The sequence below is a fragment of the Meles meles genome, chromosome 2, assembly GCF_922984935.1.
Source record: "Meles meles chromosome 2, mMelMel3.1 paternal haplotype, whole genome shotgun sequence".
NCBI classification, from domain to species: domain Eukaryota; kingdom Metazoa; phylum Chordata; class Mammalia; order Carnivora; family Mustelidae; genus Meles; species Meles meles.
The window spans coordinates 104527088-104548376 of record NC_060067.1 but is presented as its reverse complement, the minus strand read 5'-3'; the positions used below and the strand labels follow the sequence as shown (position 1 = coordinate 104548376).

At 35.3% G+C, this 21289-nt stretch overlaps 1 protein-coding gene across 3 annotated transcripts in view; it reads left to right on the top strand.

Moving 5' to 3' along the window:
* The window catches only part of GSTCD (glutathione S-transferase C-terminal domain containing), a 127638-nt gene that overhangs the window by 96130 nt on the left and 10219 nt on the right, over window positions 1–21289 (top strand). For all 3 annotated transcript variants that reach the window (XM_045994795.1, XM_045994787.1, XM_045994792.1), the window contains 4 exons: window positions 4873–4988; window positions 5151–5195; window positions 6465–6593; window positions 20326–20459. In XM_045994795.1, coding sequence (XP_045850751.1) covers window positions 4873–4988; window positions 5151–5195; window positions 6465–6593; window positions 20326–20459 — 424 coding nt within the window. The remainder of the gene's footprint in view (window positions 1–4872; window positions 4989–5150; window positions 5196–6464; window positions 6594–20325; window positions 20460–21289) is intronic.

The following is a 21289-nucleotide window of genomic DNA, read 5'->3' as shown; positions in this document are numbered from 1 at the left end:
ATAAGTCTAATTAACTAACATCCATAACCACACATAGTTATAGAATTCTTTTCTTGTTATGACAACTCTTCAGATCCACTCTATTAGCAACTTCCAAATACGCAATACATTATTTCCAACTATAGTTCCCATGCTATACATTATATCCTCGTGACTTATTTATTTTATAGCTAGTTTGTACCTTTTGACTCCCTTTACACATTTTGCCCACTCCCCCTGCCCACCTGGCAATAATCAAGCTATTCTCTTAGATTCCACATGTACGTGATGAGATCATATGTTATTCGTCTGACTTATTTCATTTAGCAAACACCCTCAAGGTCCATCTATGTTGTCTCAAATGGCAAGACTTCATTCTTTTGTATAGCTGAATAATATTCAGTTGTAATCTCTATATCACATTTTATCCATCACGCATCGATGGACACTTAGGTGGTCTCCATATCTTGACTATTATAAATAAAGCTGCAATGAACACAGAGGTGCAGATATATTTTTGAGTTAGTGTTTTCATTTTCTTCAGAAAGATACCCAGAAGTGTATAACAAGAAAATTTTTCACTACTTAACAATACTACTGTTTTATAGTATAAAAGATGAGTTCTTTCAGGTAGTACCAAAGTACCAAAAAGTAACTTTCTCTTTGTCTTTTTAAAAAATTTATTATAAAATACTAAATGTAAATGCAGTCAGGAGCATGGAAAGCTGATAGGGTTTCTGAGGTTCTAAAGCAAGAAAATTGGTTTCAAGCAGAGGAAACAAATGTATAAAGGCACCACCTCACTGCCTTTGATGAATTCAAGGAACTATCCATTGTTCAGAAAGGCTGGAATATAGGGAATATACAGGAAAGTTCCAGAAGTTGAATTTGCCAAAGTAGCAGGGCTCAGATCAGTAGAGGACTTATTTTCTTGCCAAGAAGTAAACATTGTTTTCTTAAGGCAGAGAGATACCTTTGAAGGTATTTTAAGCAAAGAAGAGTTGTTTTAATGGGTGGATGTGGAAGGGACTTTAGTTACATACACAGGAAAAGCATGCTCAATGACAAGCTATGGCACAAAATATAGGCCCTAGTGAGCATAGCATTTTGGAGCTATACCAAGGGAAGAGAGCCTGGGAAGGAGAGTGAGAAGGAATATCCAATAAGGAGTCCAAGGTCTTTCTTGATCTAAAACACCAGGGTTCAAAATGAATTAATGAGTTCCAATGAGTTGATTCTATCTCATTTTCTTAATTAAATGATGTAATGATAATTAGCATCAGTTGAGGTTGAATCCTCCAAAGAAATCTATTAATAATCTGATTTGATTTGAGGCTATACTCTATCCTGACTAAAAATAATGCAGACAAGCATTATAAGAGAACATCTTTAATATGTAATAATGTAAAAATAACCATGCTGTCTATTCAAGTAAAACTTGTCTCTAGGTTCCTCTAAGCACCTTAAATATTAAAATGAGGCCCTGTTTTCTCTATAGCAAGAGAGGCAAAATAACGAGCAATGCTCTTTCCCATATGGTCATGCCTGTATTTTCAGATCTGTCTTATGTTCTACCACTTCTTCGTCGATCCTCATTCATAAGCACATGAGCTAATTGCTATTTCCCCCTAAATAGGTCATATTGTTCTTAGCAAACTTTCCCTTGCCATTCTATTTGGTAAGTTTCTGTTCCTCTTTAAAGACTCGGCTGAAATGCCTCAAGTCTCTGTAAAGCCCTCGGTGATGTCTCAATTAGTCCTTTATTTTCAGAGCACATACATTTGCACATAATGAACACCTGTAACTTCCTTTAGATCCTCTTTTAGCTCCCTAAGGACCAGGACTATGTTTTATTCACTTTGAGATGTATCCTCAGCATATAGACAGGTATTGAGCATAGGTGCCCAAGTGATATTCCAAGCCTGAAAACTATAGGTACCCTGGGGATGGGACCTGCCTTTCACTGTCTATTGCCCTGTAGAACATAAGTGAACCCAGTGTTCTAATATTGCTCTTCCATTGCTTAAAAATTTATTCCTTTACCTTTGTATTTTTCTTTTGGGCAATGCAAACAACACAGAAGTTGTCTAAATAATCAGGTTCCTCCTAACTTGAATTAGACAAGGGGAAGACTTCACTGTGGGAGAATTACATCACAGAACAAATGAGATCATTTGTATTAAAACATCTGACCGTTTGATTCTTGGATTTCTTTTTCTATCATGGCACTTAAGGAACCAGCATTTTCAGTCAAACTAAAAATGGATTATAAATTTATGCTTTTAAGTGGTGTCTTAGGCACAAGAATGTTGGATATAAATAGATGGACTGGATTTTTAAATTTATACCATATTTCAAAATACCACTTTCTTACCTTGTCCAGTGTATTTAAGATCCTGGTCATGTTTCCAGGAGCTTCATAATATTTATAAAACTGGAATGTGTAGGAGGAATGCTTTATTAGAGGTGGCTTTTCTATAAAGCATCTGAGCATCATGCTACTGTATTTTTAGCTCAATTTGTGAATATTATATGAAGCCTAATAGTGTCTATTTAAATACAACCCTGAAAATTACCTCTTTGCCTTCAACCCTCATATCAGCATGAATTCTTCATATGCAAAGATGAAAACTTAGCAAGAAAAATAGATCTTCATCAACATTTGCTTTTGAAGCAAACCTAAGAAATTAGATAATTCTAAATGTCTAATAAAAATATGGTACCCAACTTCCTGTTAGTTGTTCCATTAAATACATTTTCTTTTCTCCTTACTCTTTTTTTTTTTAAAGATTTTATTTATTTATTTGACAGACAGAGATCACAAGTAGGCAGAGAAGCAGGCAGAGAGAGAGGAGGAAGCAGGCTCCCCGCTGAGCAGAGAGCCTGATGTGGGGCTCAATCCCAGGACCCTGGGATCATAACCTGAGCCCAAGGCAGAGGCTTAACCCAGTGAGCCACCCAGGTGCCCCTTTTCTCCTTACTCTTAACAAAAGGTAATTCCTTTTGACTTTATGAAAATCCTTTGGCTAAGAAATTTTAAGAAATCCACAAAACGAAGACTGAAATATTTTTGTTCATTTCTTGCTTCTTGGTGGCTCCGTTAAACAGCAGCATTTGTGATTCTAGCTTTCCCACAGGGCTCAAAAATACTTTTCTTTTTTTGCCACTCTCCTCCCCTTCCTGTTGTTACTCTTCCTCTTCCAAATCAGAACTGCATTGCCATAGAAAATAAGGCAGATTTATGAATGGATGGATAGACAGATGGATAGATGAATAGCAGTGTGATTAAACCAAGCGTGGTAAGTTGTTAATGGTAGAATCTAAGTGGAGGTTTTAGAGACATTCACTGTAAGATTCTTTCAACTTTGCTGTGTTGAAAATTGTCGTAATTTCTAAGAAGTGGTAATCCAGGAAGGGTAGGATGTCAGGGACTTTCACTTATTTTGTTTAATTTTTTTACAATTATATTATTAGAGAAAAATGAAAAGAAAGCTACATGAAACTGTCTTCATAAATAAAGTCACCAGCTACTGATTTAAATTCCCTTCATGTTTGAAATTCACATTAGGCCATGCTAAATAATTAAGAATGTGTATAATGATTTAGCTGTATGATGGTGACCACATTATTACAATAGGAGATTGGTTACATAAATGTGGTAGATGTAGTCAATGGACTACCATGCAGCCATTAAAACTTATAGCATAGAAACATGCATTGACATATATATCAATCTTATATATATAATGTTTTATATGCATCTAGAATATTATGAATTTATGGATACAGCTGGAAGTACATATATACAAAGATACCAGCTCTGAATTACTTGATTATGGATCTTTTTCTCTCATATAGATTTTTTTATTCATATTTTCTATTTTTTCCAAAAATAACGGGTTTCCAGTGTTTTATTTTTGTAACCTAAGAAAGAAGGAAAACAGAAAACAGAAGAAAAGAAAAAAGCCAGGCTATTTTTCTGTGAAAATGGAGCAGGGAAATGTTGGTAACTGTACATAATTTTTGATCAAGCCAAAAGATTATCTGGATTTGATTTTTAACTATATCAATGAAATCTGCTTTCTTATATTTTCTTAATCTTGCTCTTACAAAAAGTGCATGTGAAATATGTAAAAACAAATAATTTCATTCATTCTTCTGAAGTTATCTTCTGAAGTGGACTTAACTAGTGGCTTTGAAGGAAAGTTAAGATGTTTTCATGCTGCTAGGCCCAAGGCATTTCATACTTGGAAATGCCCTATCTTTAATCTCTAATTGCATTAGATTTCTGTGTCTGACTCATGAGGAAAAGAAGCTTCAAAGCCGAAATGGTAAAATCTAATTTCTCTCTAAATACACCAACTATTGATATATTTCAGGCAATGTGACACCTATGTTCCAACGTTCCTAACCAAAAAAAGCTAAGAGTTCAAGGATGTGCCAGTTAAATAAGAAAAATGTTTTTATTTGTTATGGATCTCTTTTGTCCAAAGAGATTTAAACAATGCACTAGAATTAGGTAATCTTTGTAATCTGTCTCTGATAAGAATAGAGGCAAGAGACTATGACTGTTAATTTTTATTCATCTAGTAAGCATTTATTGAACACTTTCTGACTCTGCCATTAATATTTCACTTATTGTTTCCTCTCTAGAAGACGCTTTTTCAGTGGCTCTTGACAGAGAAGCTGGACATGAATAAAAGTAAAAATATGCATAGAAGTCCATTTCTGGGTTTCAGTTCTCTGCTCCTCTGGTCCTCTCATGGTGGATGATGTGGAATTTGCAACTCATTTATACATTTACCCCTCTTCCTGGATGCCAGCAGTCTGAGTGCCTTCTCACTCCCCCACGATGCCTAACATTTCATTGTCTTCATCTCTTGTCTTCCCCAGGTAAAATGTCCAGTGATCGAGCTCTGAGGAAGCAGCAGCAGTTAAACAACCTTGTTTACATCGTGACAAATCAGGCCAAACCTGGTGACAGAATTGTGGATTTCTGCAGCGGCGGGGTATTACGTCTCTCCTTTTGTTCCCTTTACTCTTTCCCTGACTATGTGACTTCGCTGTAGTACATTCAAAGTCGTGTTTTTGTTTGGCAAGACTGCTGTCTCAGAATGAGAAAAAAGCCTTAGGGGCCAAAATTAACTTGTTTCTTTTTCTGCCTTTTCCAGGGCCATGTTGGGATTGTCCTTGCTCACATGCTGCCATCATGCCAGGTAAAATCTGAATAACCCATGAAAGGAAACATTGGAAAGGAAGGAAACAAAGGAAAAAAATATATATATAGCCAGTTCAGTTAGCTGAGTCTGTCTGACCCCTGCTCTTTGAATTCATAATCATTCACTCAGGTCACATTATGTGGCACAGATAGTTTTGGTTTTTTTTTCTTTGAACTAAACTTCTAAGAATCTTAAAAAAAAAAAAGTAGAGTAGGATCACAATACCTTTTTCAATTTCTATAAAAGTGTTATATTTTAAAACAATTTTAGAAGAAATAACCATTCTGTTGTTAAATAAGATAATTAGTGGTGACACCAGTTTGTCAACATAATTTTATACCAGAAACACTATCTTCTGAAACTTGTTGAGCATATTCTTTTGGTATCTTGATTTTTATCCATTGTACCAAAATTGTAACAACAATAAAAAAATTTGTTAAAGAAAAAAATAAGTTCCATATTTACCACACTCATCCATCAAATGCTTTTCTCCCCATGTTCTCATCAAGTCGTTGTCCGTGAGGATGCTTATTGCTGCAAATGCTAAAAATGCAAATATAATTTTAGTCACCAGCTTTAACTCAGTATTGTAGCATAAATGTTTTTCCCTATTGCAAATAGTTGTAAATATCATTATTAAAATATCACCAAAATGTAACTGCATAGTATGTTTTTAAGGAAATGTACAATAATTTATGCAGTCATTGCCACCATTTGTTAGAAATTTCTTATTTTTTAGTCTGCTGTCATGTGAAATCATTTCCTTGCAGTGATCATCTTTTAGCCTAAAGTCTAGAATTTGATGAGTTTTTAAAAAAATACAAAATGAATGGGGCAGATTCTTTGTTTGTGAACTCTCTGGAAGTTGCAAAATAATTACAGTGATTCCTCACAGAAGGAAAAGAGGAGGAGGAACTCATAGACTGGCCAGAATGACATGTAACAGAATGCTCGGGGAGAGAGGGTGGGTAAGAGGGTCTTATTCTTTTCCTTTTTTTGAAAATAAAGGGCAAAATAAACAAGGAATCCGGGGTGGGGGGACTAACAGGTGTCTGTTTTGTTATAAAGGAAAGTAACAACTTGGTGTTTGGTGTTAGAGGAAGAAAGGTCATAAAGTAGAACCGTGAAGAAACAGAATCAGGGATATATGGCTTCTTTTTCTCCCTTCCCAACAGTCTGGACACTTATAGACACAGTAATAATAATTTGCCCTAATGTCTGGAATTATGTTACTGAATGTGTTATTGTTTCCTGGGTGAAATCTAGGTTACATTAATAGAAAACAAGGAATTATCATTAATTCGTGCTAAGAAGAGAAGTGATGAACTAGGTTTAAGCAACATTTGGTTCATTCAAGCAAATATGGAGTATTTTACAGGGATGTTTAATATTGGGGTAAGTAATCAAGCAATTTCAATTTCTTTAATTAATTAAGAAAAATTATATGCCTTAGACTAATCAAAGGAGATACTTTTATATTCTTTGCTAAATGAGTTTATAACCTTTGTTTTCTATCTCTACAGCATAGCACACTAATGAATATTATTTCATTCATAGCACTTCACCATTATGTGATGGAGGTAACATTTGTTTCTTTCCCAGATGAGAGCTTTATCTTCCTCACTGCAGAATGCCCAGTGCCTGAAACAATGTTTGACATATAGAAAATGCTTTAAAACAGTTTTTAATTGAATGAACAAATGAATTCTAGTAACAATGACTTCCCTTGGTTTGTTTTACATTTTTAAAGGATAATGAAAAGAAAAACAAAGAAATATTGCTGTTATTTCTTATTTGTTTTAAATATATATATATATATTTATTTTTAAAGGACCAAATGCTCAATATAGAAAAATACATAATGATACAAAGAAGAATCACCAGTATTTCCACTACTGAGAAATGAATAGTGTCAAAAAGCTTTGGTCTTTATATGTTTATGCACATGTACAAATGCATATTTACACATATGTTGACATCATACTACATAGATCTTGCTTTAATGGAACACTGTCATAAATCTTTCCCCAACTCATTGATCATGTTTCTTTTTTTTCATGTTGAATGTGTAATTAGTACTATGATGCTTTGTTTAAGATTTTGATATATTTGCCAAATCACTTTCAAGGAAGGTTGTGTTTACAAAACATACATGATAGGCTGGTCTAGCTGGAAATCTTCGTCAGTCTCAGAAACTCACAGTTTCATAGTTCTTATGATTTTTGTCCAGTGATGTTCATTTCCTAAATATCAACTGCTGGAAATTTGTGAGGTGTATTGTTATCTTTTACAGTGAAAATGTATGCAATTTGTTTCCTTTGTAGACATGATCTAGATTGGTTATCTCAGGCCAAGCCTATATGAAGAGAAGTAAACTGTTAATAAGAAAATTCAGGAAATGCAGACATCTGAAACAGCAAATTCAAATTAACTATATACTTATGTACAACTTAAATTTTACATAAATACTGACATAAAGTTTAAAGCTTCTCCCAGGAAATGAGATATTAAGCCAATGCCCATGTTACCAGTACACCAGGCAGAGTATTTAAGATGGCAAAATATTGCTGCCCATTTACTTACCTCTCAAATCACAAAATTTCCATCTTATCAGCCATACATCTCTTTACCCTTCTGTGGTTTATAGGTGCTAAATCATTCTGGCATATTCTTATAACTCCCAAGGTCATAATTCACTAACACCAACTGAAAATGTGTGTATCTTTTTTGATGTGATATTTTCTCTACATTTCATAATAGTATGTTCACAATGGCTTTTTTCTTCCATAATTACTTTTGTCAAGATATATAGAAAGTGAATTAAAATTAGTTGGAGGATTAAACTAAAATTAGATTTACTCTCAAGAAAATAATTTTCCCTAGGAGGATAATTGAGGTATTGTCACGAGATAAATCAAACAACGCATCAGCGGCTCCAACTCTTGTGTTAAATAGATTACAGTGAAAATAGTAGCTAGAGAGGAAATCAGAATTGGAAATGTATTAAAACTGCATTAATTCATGATTTTATGATATTTCAAATATGGGTTATTTTATAATTTTATAGTTTTGTGATTTTAGGGTTTAGTTAACATTTATCTTTGCTTAGTAAGTACCTTTTTCTTTTACTTTTTTTCTTTGATATGAAAATGATGATGTAAACCAGATTTTAAGGAGAGAATTTTAAAGTCTTAGAATCAGCTATCTTTAGAACTTTAAGCAAATCATTTACACATAAGAATTAAAATACTAATTATTAGTCTTACCTCCATTAATACAACAACCCATAGCAGGCAAAATGAATAGATTTTCTAATGTTGTTAAACTAGTTTGATCTCAAATAATGAAAGAGAATAAATCTAAATATTTTCAGATCTTATTTTTTTTTTAAGATTTTATTTATTTATTTGACAGACAGAGATCACAAGTAGGCAGAGAGGCAGACAGAGAGAGAGGAGGAAGCAGGATCCCCACAGAGCAGAGAGCCTGATGCCGGGCTCGATGCAGGGCTCGATCCCAGAACCCTGGGATCATGACCCGAGCCTAAGGCAGAGGCTTTAACCCACTGATCCACCCAGGCGCCCCTATTTTCAGATCTTTTAATTAGGTCTTCCAACATGTCCACCTACTGTACCTGCCCAATATAACCAGAATCAGTGAGGTGGTAATACGGTTTGTTCCAAAGAGTCATCTTGTAGTTTCTGGTTTACATTGTACTTATTTGAGAAACATGTATCTTTAGAAATACAAATGCCTAACATGCTCGTAAAAACATTCAGAGTCTCTAGACATTTTAACTTTAACAATGATACTCCATTTTTGCCCTTAAATTTTGCCAAAATTTAAAAAATATATTATTGCTCGTTGACTGCAGGGCTTCCCTGAGACAAGCCTAATCATACAGAAATTTTACATTTTTAACTTTATTTTACATGATATTTGCAGTGATTTATTAATGACATGAAAAATTAGTTATGGCGGTAAACAAAGAAAATAAACATGATGGTAAAGAGTATGGGCTTTAACATTGGGCAACCTTGCGCCAAAATCTCAGCTTGGCCAATTACTGGCTATGTGACTTTGGGCAATTTATTTAAGTCACTAATCCTCAGTTTATCCATGTGTAGATCAGGCATAAAATACCTGGCTCATAGGATAGTGATAGAACATATGGGAAGCACTTAGGAGGTTGTGTGTCCTTCAGGAAGTACTCAGTAAAGTGCGCCTCCTTTTACTGTTCTCAGTGTGATCTCTGCATTTAAAAAGGGTGGGAGGAATATGCTAATATGGATTTTTTTAAAGGTAGCTATCTCTATACACTGTGTAATAATGTTTTTTCTTTATTATTTTCCATACTTTCAAAATGCCTCAAATTTAAAATGTTACTTTTGTATTCATGATAAGGTAAGCAATAAAGATAGAAGAATAAATATGTGTTTAATATTTCATAGATAGAGATAGATAGATAATAGATTGCTTATTTAGCCGAGAAAAGCTAATAGGTTCCTAAGGATTATTACAAGGTATCTAAAAGAATTCTGAACATATAAAATATTTTTTTATTTCAAAACAAGTGATTATTATGGAAATACCTTATTATTTTGTGATTTTGATTATAATCACTATCAGTGTCCTGAGGAAAATACTTTCCAAAAATAGGAAACATCCAAGAAGAAGAAACATCCCAGTTTCAATACCTATAGCTATACGATCCTGAATTACGTATATGTTATGGGTTGAATGTTAGCGTCCTCTTTCAAAAAATTCCTATCTTGACTTCCTAACCCTTAATGTCACAGAATTAGGATGTGGGGCCCTTGGGAGGTAATTAGGTCATGAAGGTGGAGCCCTCCTGAAATGGAATTGGTGTCCTTGTAAGAAGAGAGAGCCTGCTTCCTCTCCGAGCTGTCTCTCTGAAAACCAGGAAGGGTTCCTCACTAGACATTAGATCTGCCTGCACCTGATCTTGGACTCCTCACCCTCCAGAGCTGTGACAAGTAAATGTTTGCTGTTTAACCCACCCACTGTATGGCGATTTCTTTTTTAATAACTGCTCAAACTAAGACAGTATATATTGATTAACAACCCTTAAAGAGAAACATAAAAAACTGCTTCAAAATGGATTTTTAAGTCTTAAAAAAAAGGGGGGGAGATCTATTAATGCTTTGTCTAATGCAAGACAAATAATCTTCATTATTGTGAAAACTACTTTACAAGATTATGCTTTTTTAAGACCTAACTTACAGTGTATATTAATACACATGGTCTCAAACAATATTACAGAAAGGAAAAACACACTGTATTGAAAAACAAAAACTGTATCAATGCTAAACAGCTTGCCCAGCAAATGTTTTTGCTGGATAATTCCAACAGTAACAGAGTCTTCTGAACCAAGTGATAAGGTATTGATTTTTAACAGTATTGGTGAATATTTTCTATATTGTCAATATATATCAAAATCTCAAAACGTTTTATTTTTGAGTTATGTATTTACCTTTTTCGCTCTTATCCATAATAAGTTTTTATGTGATTGTGGTTTATCAGTGCTGAGTGCTTAATTACAAGCTCATTTCAAGTTATGTATGTTAGTATACAATTATGCAATGTAATTGTATACAGTACAATAAATATGCAATTATACAATGTAATTCAGTAATACCTTTGATAAATAATTTATATGATCCTTATTTTTAAAAAAAAGGAACTTGAGAAAGTATGCAGTCTGCAGACATAATTTTGAAAAAAACACTAAGGCAAAATAGAGGACTTCCATGTGAAGACAGCAGATAGAGGTATTTCAACCTCCTTCTCTCCAAGAAAGATCAGATCCCCAAATAACAAGGAGAACAAAAACCAGAAGAATCATACTCCATCTTTGATGAACCTACGTTCAAGATTCTGTAATTTGAACCATAATATATGAAGGCAGAAAGCACATTGAAGAAAAATGGTAAACTATTGAGTAGAAAAAGAGGAAACAAACTTAAATGCACGAGGAGAAGGAGTGACCGTCAGGAAGCAAGTCACTTTGCTCTCATCAAATCCCAGACAATGTCAAGAATTCAGGACACCAGAAACCTCAGGGGAAGGGGATAAGGAAGAGCGGAAATCATGTTTACTTAAAAATATTTAGATGGCAATTCACAGACCTGTACTCCTGGGACTAATAATACATTATATGTTAATAAAAAAAAATTAAAAAAAATATTTAGAGACCCAGGTACTTACCTCCATCTTGTGTACACTCCATGACTCCTGCAAGGAACTAGAAGGTTATTCTATGAAGAAACTGAGCCCAGAGATCCTCAAGATACAGGGATACTGGGCACAGAGGAGGGCAAGGGTGATGTGCCATACTGAAAACAAGGACTCAGTGAGAATCTGCATACTGAATGATGGATCTCTTCCACCTCACCACCCCAGTTGCCCTTACTTCCAGAACTTCAGAAGTTGGAATCATGTTCTCAATCAAAGAGATCAAAAAATGTTTGTCTTTAGAATCAGAGCTGTCCCCAGAGAAAATGACTATAGATACTATAGCTGTAATTAAAAAAAAAAAGAAAAAAAGGCAGCTAGCTATCTGATCACTCAGTCACTAGTGAAGCCCACCAGTCTTCAAGCCTTTCATTCAGTACTTCCAGTCAACTTCTTAGTGATTCGCTCTTTAATGTGAACTGACAGCCAAGGAATATCAAATGTGGAAAACTTCTGAAACAGAAGATAGATACCAAAAGCATACATAACAAAGGATCTCATCCACATGAAGGAAACAAGGGCACAATGAAAAGATGGGGTGCGGGAGGAACGAAAAATGAACTAACAGAGAACAAGAAGGAACTTCTTGGAAATTAAAAATATGTTAACCAAAATTGGAAAAAAAAAAACCCAAGTAGAAAATCTAAAAAATGAAGTATGACATCACCTGTAAAAATAGAACAAAAAAAGAAATAGAACCTGAAATAAAACATTTTTTTAAAGTGTGAAAGTAATAAAGAAAATGTTAACATCTCAAGAAGTGTACTTCAGGAAACTCCTAGAAGATGTGTTTCACTGACACAAGAGAGTAATAAGAAAAAGGAATAAGTGGAATCTAACACAAAAGGAGGTGAAGAAAATTCTCAGTATGGTGGCAAAGGAAATCTCAGGACCAGAGCTAGGCAAAAGGCCTAGAAAGCATTGAGTCATTTAGTTAAAGGTCAGAAAACCCAGGAAAGATTTTCAGGAAAGAAATATGAGACTGATTACTTAGTTTTTATACAGTGGAAAATTATACAATAGGTCATTTTACAGAGCTTTGAGTAGGGAGAGGCTTGAGTGTTTAAAAATAATTGTATAACACGATTAGCTCAGCAGTGAACAGTATATATGTAAAGCAACAATAATAAAGACATTACATAAATACTTAATTACATAAATACTTAAAGTTGGAGGTAATATTAAGAGCATGGTAAAAGGGAAAAGGATGTAAATATAAAAAAACAAAAAACCAAACCACTTCATCAAATAAAACTTCATCTTCCATAATGGAAAATCAGTAGATAATGTCTAAAATTTCTAAATCAAGGGATAACAATCTGCACTTATTATATCAAAGAAGCGCTAGATTTCAGGAAAGAAAACCAGTGAGTTAAAAAGCATTGGCTTTGGTTGCCAGATGTTCTAGGGGTGGAAGAGTATACAGAACAAAGCACTCTTTGTTATTACTGTAAAGCCAATTATCTATCATATAATTGCACAAAAGTTTTCAAAGGGATTGGGGAGACAACATGAGTGCACAGTTAGGATCACACCTACTTCTGTCTAAGATATTTGATTAAGAATCCTTCTTTGAGAAGCAAAGGTTCAGAGCCTAACTGGGCTGGGCAAATTTAGAGATCATCCAGTTCATCCTTCTCATTTTACAGATGGAGCAGTTGAAGCTATCTGTATCTACATAGGAGCAAAGCAAGTTGGTGTGAGAGCTGGGCCTGGAGTCCAGTCGATGACTTCCTGTTCATTCCCTACATCTCAGAAAGGAGCATTGAGAACATGGAGAACTAGAGCTAAGTTTGTTATCAGGCAGTTTGAGTTTAAATCTTGGCTTCGTCACTTGTGACCTCAGACCAGGTCTTGCTGGCTGGGTGACTTTGGACATGTTATTGCAAATGGAGATAATAAGACCTACTTGACATATTAAACTAAGACAATAATTGATTAAATTAAAAAATCAATGTAAAGATTTTGACATCTAGCAGATACTGAACACATGCTAGTTCCCTATCTTCTTGTAATTTCAGAACATAGTAGGACCAATGAAATGAATAAAAGAGAGGGGATGTATTTGTAAAGAGTAGTTATCTAGGATGGAGGCCCCAAACTGTCTGAGTAATGGTCTTTGATTTGCTGTGTGACCTGGAACAGTTTATTTACCCTCTCTGGGCCTCAATTTCCTTATCTTAAAGTAGTATCTACTTAGATATTTGCACACCCCTGTTCACAGCAGCACTATTCCCAATAGCCAAGGGGTGGAAGCAACTTAAATGTCCATGGACAGATGAATAGATAAACAAAATGTGATATATATACATATATATGTATATATACACATATACACATAAAATGTGATATATATTTTATATATATACATATATAATTTATAATTTATATTATATATATATATATATATATATATATATATATATATATATATATATATAAAATTTAGCCTTTGAAAAAAAGGAAATCTTATAATACTACAACCTGGATAAAACTTGAGGATACTAAGTGAAATGAGCCAGTTACAAAAAGACAAATACTGTAAGGTTCCTCTTATATGAGGTATCTAAGGTAGTTCCATGCATGGAAACAGAAAGCAGAATGATGGTTACCAAGAGCTGAGGGGAAGCAGAAAAGGGAAGTTGCTGTTCAGTTGGTATGGAGTTTCAGGTTTTTGTTTTGTTTTGTTTTGTTTTTTTAAGACTTTATCTATTTATGAGAGAGAGAGGGAAAGAGAGCATGAGAGGGGAGAGGGTCAGAGGGAGAAGCAGACTCCTTACCGAGCAGGGATTTCGATGCGGGACTTGATCCCAGGACTCCAAGATCATGACCTGAGCCAAAGGCAGTCACTTAGCCAATTGAGCCACCCAGGCACCCCTGGAGTTTCAGTTTTGCAAGATGAAAAATTTCGCAGCAGTGTGTACACTTGAAAATTGTTAAGCTGTGGGGCGCCTGGGTGGCTCAATGGGTTAAAGCCTCTGCCTTCGGCTAGGGTCATGATCCCAGAGTCCTGGGATCGAGCCCCACATCGGGCTCCCTGCTCAGCGGGGAGCCTGCTTTCCCCTCTCTCTGCCTGCTTGTGATCTCTGTCTGTCAAATAAATAAATAAATAAAATCTTAAAAAAAAAATGTTAAGATGGTAAATCTTGTATATATTTTTACCACAATAAAAAGGTAAACTAAAAAAGTTATACTTAATTTTGTAGGGTTATTGTGTTAAATGAGCAAATACATGGAAAGCACTTAATGCCTTACTCAATAAATATTAAATTTGATGTTATTACTAATATTAGTATCACTGTATTTCATGAAAATGCCATCTGTTCTTTTGTCTGCGTGCTTGTTACTTCTTTGCTTTCTAAACTCTTTTCTACTCTAAAAGGCCCTCCTCAAATGCCACCTACTCCAGGAATCCCTGCCTGAATTCTCCCCATCTGAATATGCCCTGTCCCTCCTTTGATGTTTCTGTTTGTATTTTTTTCAGTGGCACTTAACATATTCTGTCTTGTATTAGACAAGTTTGTGTACTGTTTGTGTCTTGTTGTATGTGTAGTGTTTTCCTCTTCTTTGTATCCCCTGTAAATCACACACATGAGAGACATGATATTTTATGAACTTTTTGAGTTGTTTCAACATATATGATTCCCAGGTTGAGTCGATTAATGTATTAAGTAGTTTGGATTCCGTTGTTACTATGACAGAACATACAACAGCGATTATATTTTTGACCTTTGCATTCCCAGTCACCACCATACAATTGTTGAATGAGTGAATGATGACTGAACGAATAAATTCTGCAATTTCTAGGACGGGAAGGAGTAATTATAGGCCTTTAATGATTAATACAAGACAATAGCAAATTACTTAACAAAATCACCTTTACGTTGCTGTAGAAGCTCTCTACATCAGTTATCTTGTGATTTTTTTACAGTGTATTTCTTTTAATAAGGATTGAAATAAGACACAAAAATTGCAATGGTTAATATGACTCTTAAGGCTGAAAATTTATAGGTTTTCACCTGCTTTAGTTTTCTATTTCTCTTGTCAAAAAAATGACCACAAATTTAGCAGCTTAAAATAACACCAATTTGTTATCTCACAGTTCTATAGATGAGAAATCCAGATGGGCTCAGCTAGTTTCTCTGCTCCAGGTGTCATTAGGTCCAACTCAGCTGCTGCTTTGGTGTGGTTCTTATCTAAAGGCTCTGAGGGAGATCCACTTCCGGGATGATTTAGGTTGTCGGGAGAATTTAGTTCCATACATTGTAGGATTAAGCTCTTTGCTGGCTCAGCCAGGATTCATTCTCCACTTCGAGAGCTACCCATGAAAGCCAGCAATGGTGGTTCAAGTCATTCTCTTGCCTCAAATCTCCGACTTTTCCTTGGGTCTCGTTTCTCTTGCTTCCGGTCTGAGAAAGTTCTCTACTTTGAAGGCCTCATGTGATTCGATTGAGCCCACCCATGTAAATCCAGAATAATCTTGGTATTTTCACATACTTAATCTTTAATTACATCTGAAAAAAAATCCTTTTGCCATGTTGACAGGTTTCAGGTATGGGCACGTAGATGCATTCCTCCTCCTATACCATCCCAGTCTCTTTTTTTCCCTTGAAGTTTATTTACATGACCATGTCATTTCTCCTGTAGAATTTCCTTCAATTTGGATTTTGCTGGTCAGATCCCCCTGGTGTTATATCACATATTACCCTGTTCCCGAGATTGCTTAGCAATGGGGGCTTAGATCTAGATTGTAGAAACATAATCAGATCAGGTTTACTTTGGGGTAAGACTGTGGTGTGTTCTGTCAGTAGGCACTTCCATCTGGCTGTCTCTTGTGCAACCTTAGCAGCATTTGTGGTCATTGACCTTAGCTCCATTACTTCAGCAAGGATTGCACAAGGGTGATATTCTTCTTATCTTACCATTCCATCTTCATTTACTTTCCTTTATTAACTGTTTGGTTATGCAGAGGTACAGTCAGTACATTAGGAAAGACCGGATAAAATTTGATTCTTCCCCTGTATTTTCTGGATTCTAAAATGAGTTGGTTATGTACTGAAAGTGACCAGTTTTTTTTTTCCGCAGTATGATTATGGACTCATCAGTTTAATGTTTGAAATACTTACTATTACTGCATTGCACTTCTTATTCTTGGTGATGCTCAGATGTTTGTTCAGTGGGAGTCTCTTGAGGTTAGTTCCTGAGTCCTATCGATAGGACTTTAGTAGTATTTCCTATCTCCATGCTTTCCATATAACACGATGTTCCAGCTCATCTTACGCATTTCCTGCCACCTACCTGGCAGCGGCTATTCCTTCATACAGCTCTAAATTGTTTTTAAATGAAAATGCTATTTCGATTACCACAATTTAGGTACTGGGGATAGTCATTGCCACTGGTTTGGTCTTCCAGGATTTACTGTGGTCTGAGCAAGGCATTTTTTTTTTTTTTAAATCATCGTGGGTAAATACTGACACTTCCAATTTAAATTCAGGACTGTGGGATTTTTTTTTTTTAAGATTTTTTATTTATTTATTTGACAGAGATCACAAGTAGGCAGAGAGAGGAAGGGAAGCAGGCTCGCTGCTGAGCACAGAGCCCAATGCGGACCCTGGGATCATGACCTGAGCAGAAGGCAGAGACTTTAACCCATTGAGCCACCCAGGTGCCCCGAGAACTATGGGATTTTAACTTAGCCTCACTTAGCTATCTCATATCTCTTTCTTCTTTCTCCTATGCTTTAAAAAAAAAAAAAAAAAAGGAAGAAGTTCTGTTTCCTAATGGCACCAGCGTATTTCTTATTTGCTTTATCTCCCAATATACACATTTGAGTCTTAAAACAAAAATACAGACACCAGTGATGGTTACTGAAAATAGTTTGAGAACTGTTTTAACATTATTTTTCGCTTAATAATCTCTACCATGACCCTGTAGAGAAATGTTCCTCATTCCTTTTTAGAGCTTCAGAGCAAGCCGCGAGTCCTCTTTCAATGGAAAATTGGCTTGTTTCCATCTTGTTGTTATTTCAAATATTGCTTCAATGAATAAATCTTTTTATGTTTTGGCCAGTGTCTCCCTTGAACAGATTTTTAGAAGTGAGGTCGCAAATTACTCATGTAATTTTGCTGGATATTTCTAAATTCCTCCTTCATGGGGTTGTGATATTTTTATATTCCCACCAGCAATGTATGACATTATCTGTTTCCCCATACCCTGGCCCATAGATTGTCATCAAATTTTAGGATTTTGCCAGTGTAATAGGTGATAAGTAGTATCTTAATGTAATAGTTCTCTTATGTTGAACAATATTGAACAACTTTGGTTTAAGACAATATTCACATATTTTTGTTTCTGGATTTTCCAAATCTTTTGTCCATTTTACTATCAGATTATATACTTCTCTTTATTTTCAGAAACTTGATATGTATTAGGGATGTTAACTTTTTGTTAATGCTTTAAGTTGCCAATTTTTTTCTCACTTTGTCATTTGTCTTTTTATGTATGGTTTTTGTTTCTTTGCCATCTAATTTTTTTCATTTTTGTCAAATTTATTAACCTTACTCTTTATTGTATATAGAACTTCAGACATAGTTAAGTATTTCCACTCCCCTAGGTTATAGAGGAATTCATTCATGATTGTTGTTGTTGTTTTGTGCTTTAAAATCTCTAATCCATTTGAAATATACTATGCGTGGTGAGAGGAAATGATCTCATTTTATTTTTCATATGGCTGTCAAGTTAACTCAACATCACTTATTAAAAAGACCATCTTCGGGGCACCTAGCTGACTCAGTTGGTAGAGCATGCAACTTTTGATCTCTAGGTTGTAAGTTCGAGCCCCATGTTGGGTATAGAGATTACTTAAAAATAAAATCTTTTTAAATATGAATTAAAAATCCATCTTTTTCCCAGTGGTTTGAAGTGCCACCTTTGTTTTATGCTCAATGTTCATATTCAGATTGTTCTACTGATCTATATCTCTCTTTGTTATTTGCCTGTTCTTTCAGATCTGCATTTGGTAACAATGGAAATTAGGAGCATATGAAGCAATAAAATCTTTTAGGACTAAAATCCATTGTGTAAACAGTTTTTAGATTTAGTTGTTTTGTTTAAATGAGGGAAATAAACTCATTATTTTGCATGTAGCAAAGGGAATGTGAACCTAAGTGAAGAGAGATTTATAAAAGTAAATTGTCTAAACTTTTAAGAGACTTAAAAGGATTTTGCAGGGAAGCAGCCTGATGTAATTAATGCATGGGTTCAGGCTCTGGGGTCAGGATGCTGCCGCTCAGAATCTGCTTTGTTGTGGGCATGTTCCTAATTTCTCTGAGCCTTAGTTTCCTTATTTCTAAAACAGAGATAAAAATCTTTCAGGGCCGTTGTAGGCATAGAAAGATCTGCATGCCTTCACCCAACATAGTATCCCCACATAAAGGGCACTCAGGGAGTGTTGGTTCTCTTTTCTTCCCCTCCAGGAGAATATGCATCTACAACTTCAATGGTGAGGTTTTCTCTAGCTACTCATGAAAATAAGAACTAGCCTGATTTTTACCCTGCAAAGCTGATTAAATAAAAGGGACAGATGAGAAATCAAAGTTCTTTACTTGCAGTTACCCCATAATGGCTGCCTCCACCAAATGGCAACCTTCCCAGGCTCGATTTTCAGAGTGAAAGAGGATTGACAACAACCACAGGGACTGTTGACTTCTAAATCAATTAAGCCTAAAAGGAGGGGAAATTCAGAAGGATTGAGAGCAGAAATCATGCTTTCCTCTTTCCAATACAGCATTGCTTTTGGTTTTCCAGTTTAAGAAGGGAATCTATCTTATGATACTCACATTCAGAAATTTCCAGAAAATCTCCTCTTCACTCTGAAAGACCCTCCCCACCTTGGAGTTGTTAGAGATCTGAGCATATTTCTGACAAAATACTATATTTTTTTAAGATCCCCATATCAGATTTTTTTTCATGGGGTCCTATTTTGCTTTATTTAGCCTAATAATTTTCATGGTTGTCTACTTTAGATTGTGACACAATATAGGTATATTTAAGGAATTTGTTTTGAAAACATATCTTAAGATCATTTTTAGGGATTTTTTTTATGAATTATTGAAGCCCTAATCAGATTCCAATTCATAATTTTATTCCTTCCTTTTTAAATAGACCCATTGAGGATAGTTTATGTGATTCACCAGTGTTAAGACCTGCTATATGAATATGAAAAGGGGATCCATAAATATGATTTGATCAGTTTTCCTAGAACATTGTTTAGATTATATTCATATAGTATTTGAAAGAATGTTTTCAAATACATTTTTATTTAATTTTTGCAACATCATTGTTATATGTCAGTACTGTTAATCATAGTTTATAGTTGAGCAGGTCGAGGCCCAAGGAAGTTAAATTTTACATGGCCCAGGATCTCATAGGCTACTACAGTTTGAAACTAGACATTCAGATTTCAATCTCGTGTTCTTGCCACAATGCTACAACTGAACTAAATTAATAATCACCAAGAGCACCAGTTTAGACATGCATACACATTGAATTTTCCATACTTAACATCATGTCAGATTTTCCATTGAATGAATCTTATGCCTCCTTTGCAGTGTTCCATTTGTAATCTTTCAGCCTTGCTTAGCGTTCTTAATTAATATGAATAGCTGACTAGCCCTTTGGTATGACCAGATGGGAACTATTTAAACTATTACGGAATAAGGTTCTGGTAACTTGAAACCTCCAGGGGATCAGTCCTCATGTCCTCACAAAGAGTTAAAAAAAAAAAAAAAGGAAAGAAAGAAAGAAGAAGGCACAGAAGCAGCAGTGCTGGTGAAGCAGGAACTCAGCACTGACGTCCGGTTTTGTTTTCCAGGTGGCACTGCATGCTTGCGGAGTGGCCACAGACATGGTGATTGAGCACTGCATCAACACGCGGGCTTCCTTCGTCACCTGCCCTTGCTGTTACGGTTTCATTCAGAACACCTCAAAGTTTCATTTTCCCAAAAGGTGAAATGTCGTGTTCGCCCTAAGGCACCAATGTGGGGAACAGAACTAAAGCACGAAACTCCTTTGAATACAAAGTTGCAGTGAGATTTCAGTTTGAACTCACTTCCTCTTTCCACAAAGGCAGGTACTGTTTAGGAGCTATATAAGGAAGGGAAGCTCTCCTCTCCGGCTGCTCCTTGAGTTTTCTCCTGCATCCAGCTCCTCAACTTTAGAAGCAAGTCTGTCTGAGAGTGAGCTGACTAGAAATCTGAAAGATTGGGCATTTCTTATCACCTATGAGAGGCAGCGGGTGCTGTGGTTAAGCGCTTAGGACCTCCTCTGACTTTTTTAAGTCGTGTCACCTCAGGCAATTAACTTCAGCTCTTTTTGCCTACATTTTCTCATCTACAAAATGAAGGTTATAATAGAAACCAACTCAAGGTTTTTGTGAGAATTGAGTGATGTATATGTAAAGCACTTAGAAGCAGCATAGAGTAAGCATTCAATGAAATGTGAGCTGTTGCCAGGTACAGTATTTTTAAATACTGCCCATGAGTGCTGATGAATCTGCAAGTCGAACAGCCATTTCTACAGTCCTTCTTATCCCACCTCCAAGAGGGAGACATTTTGCTTCTCACCCCTTTGACCTAACCTATTGGAGGGCTAGTGTCATGGTGTTTATGACATTTCACTCTCTGAACCACAGTTATTGAGAATCATGCTGATCATTGTAATTATAGAATAGATTAAATATTTTAGTTTTAAAATTGTATTATGTATCATTAAAAAAGACTTCTGGCCATTTGCATGATTACTTTTAACAAATCTTAGAAAATTTCCATCAGAATTTA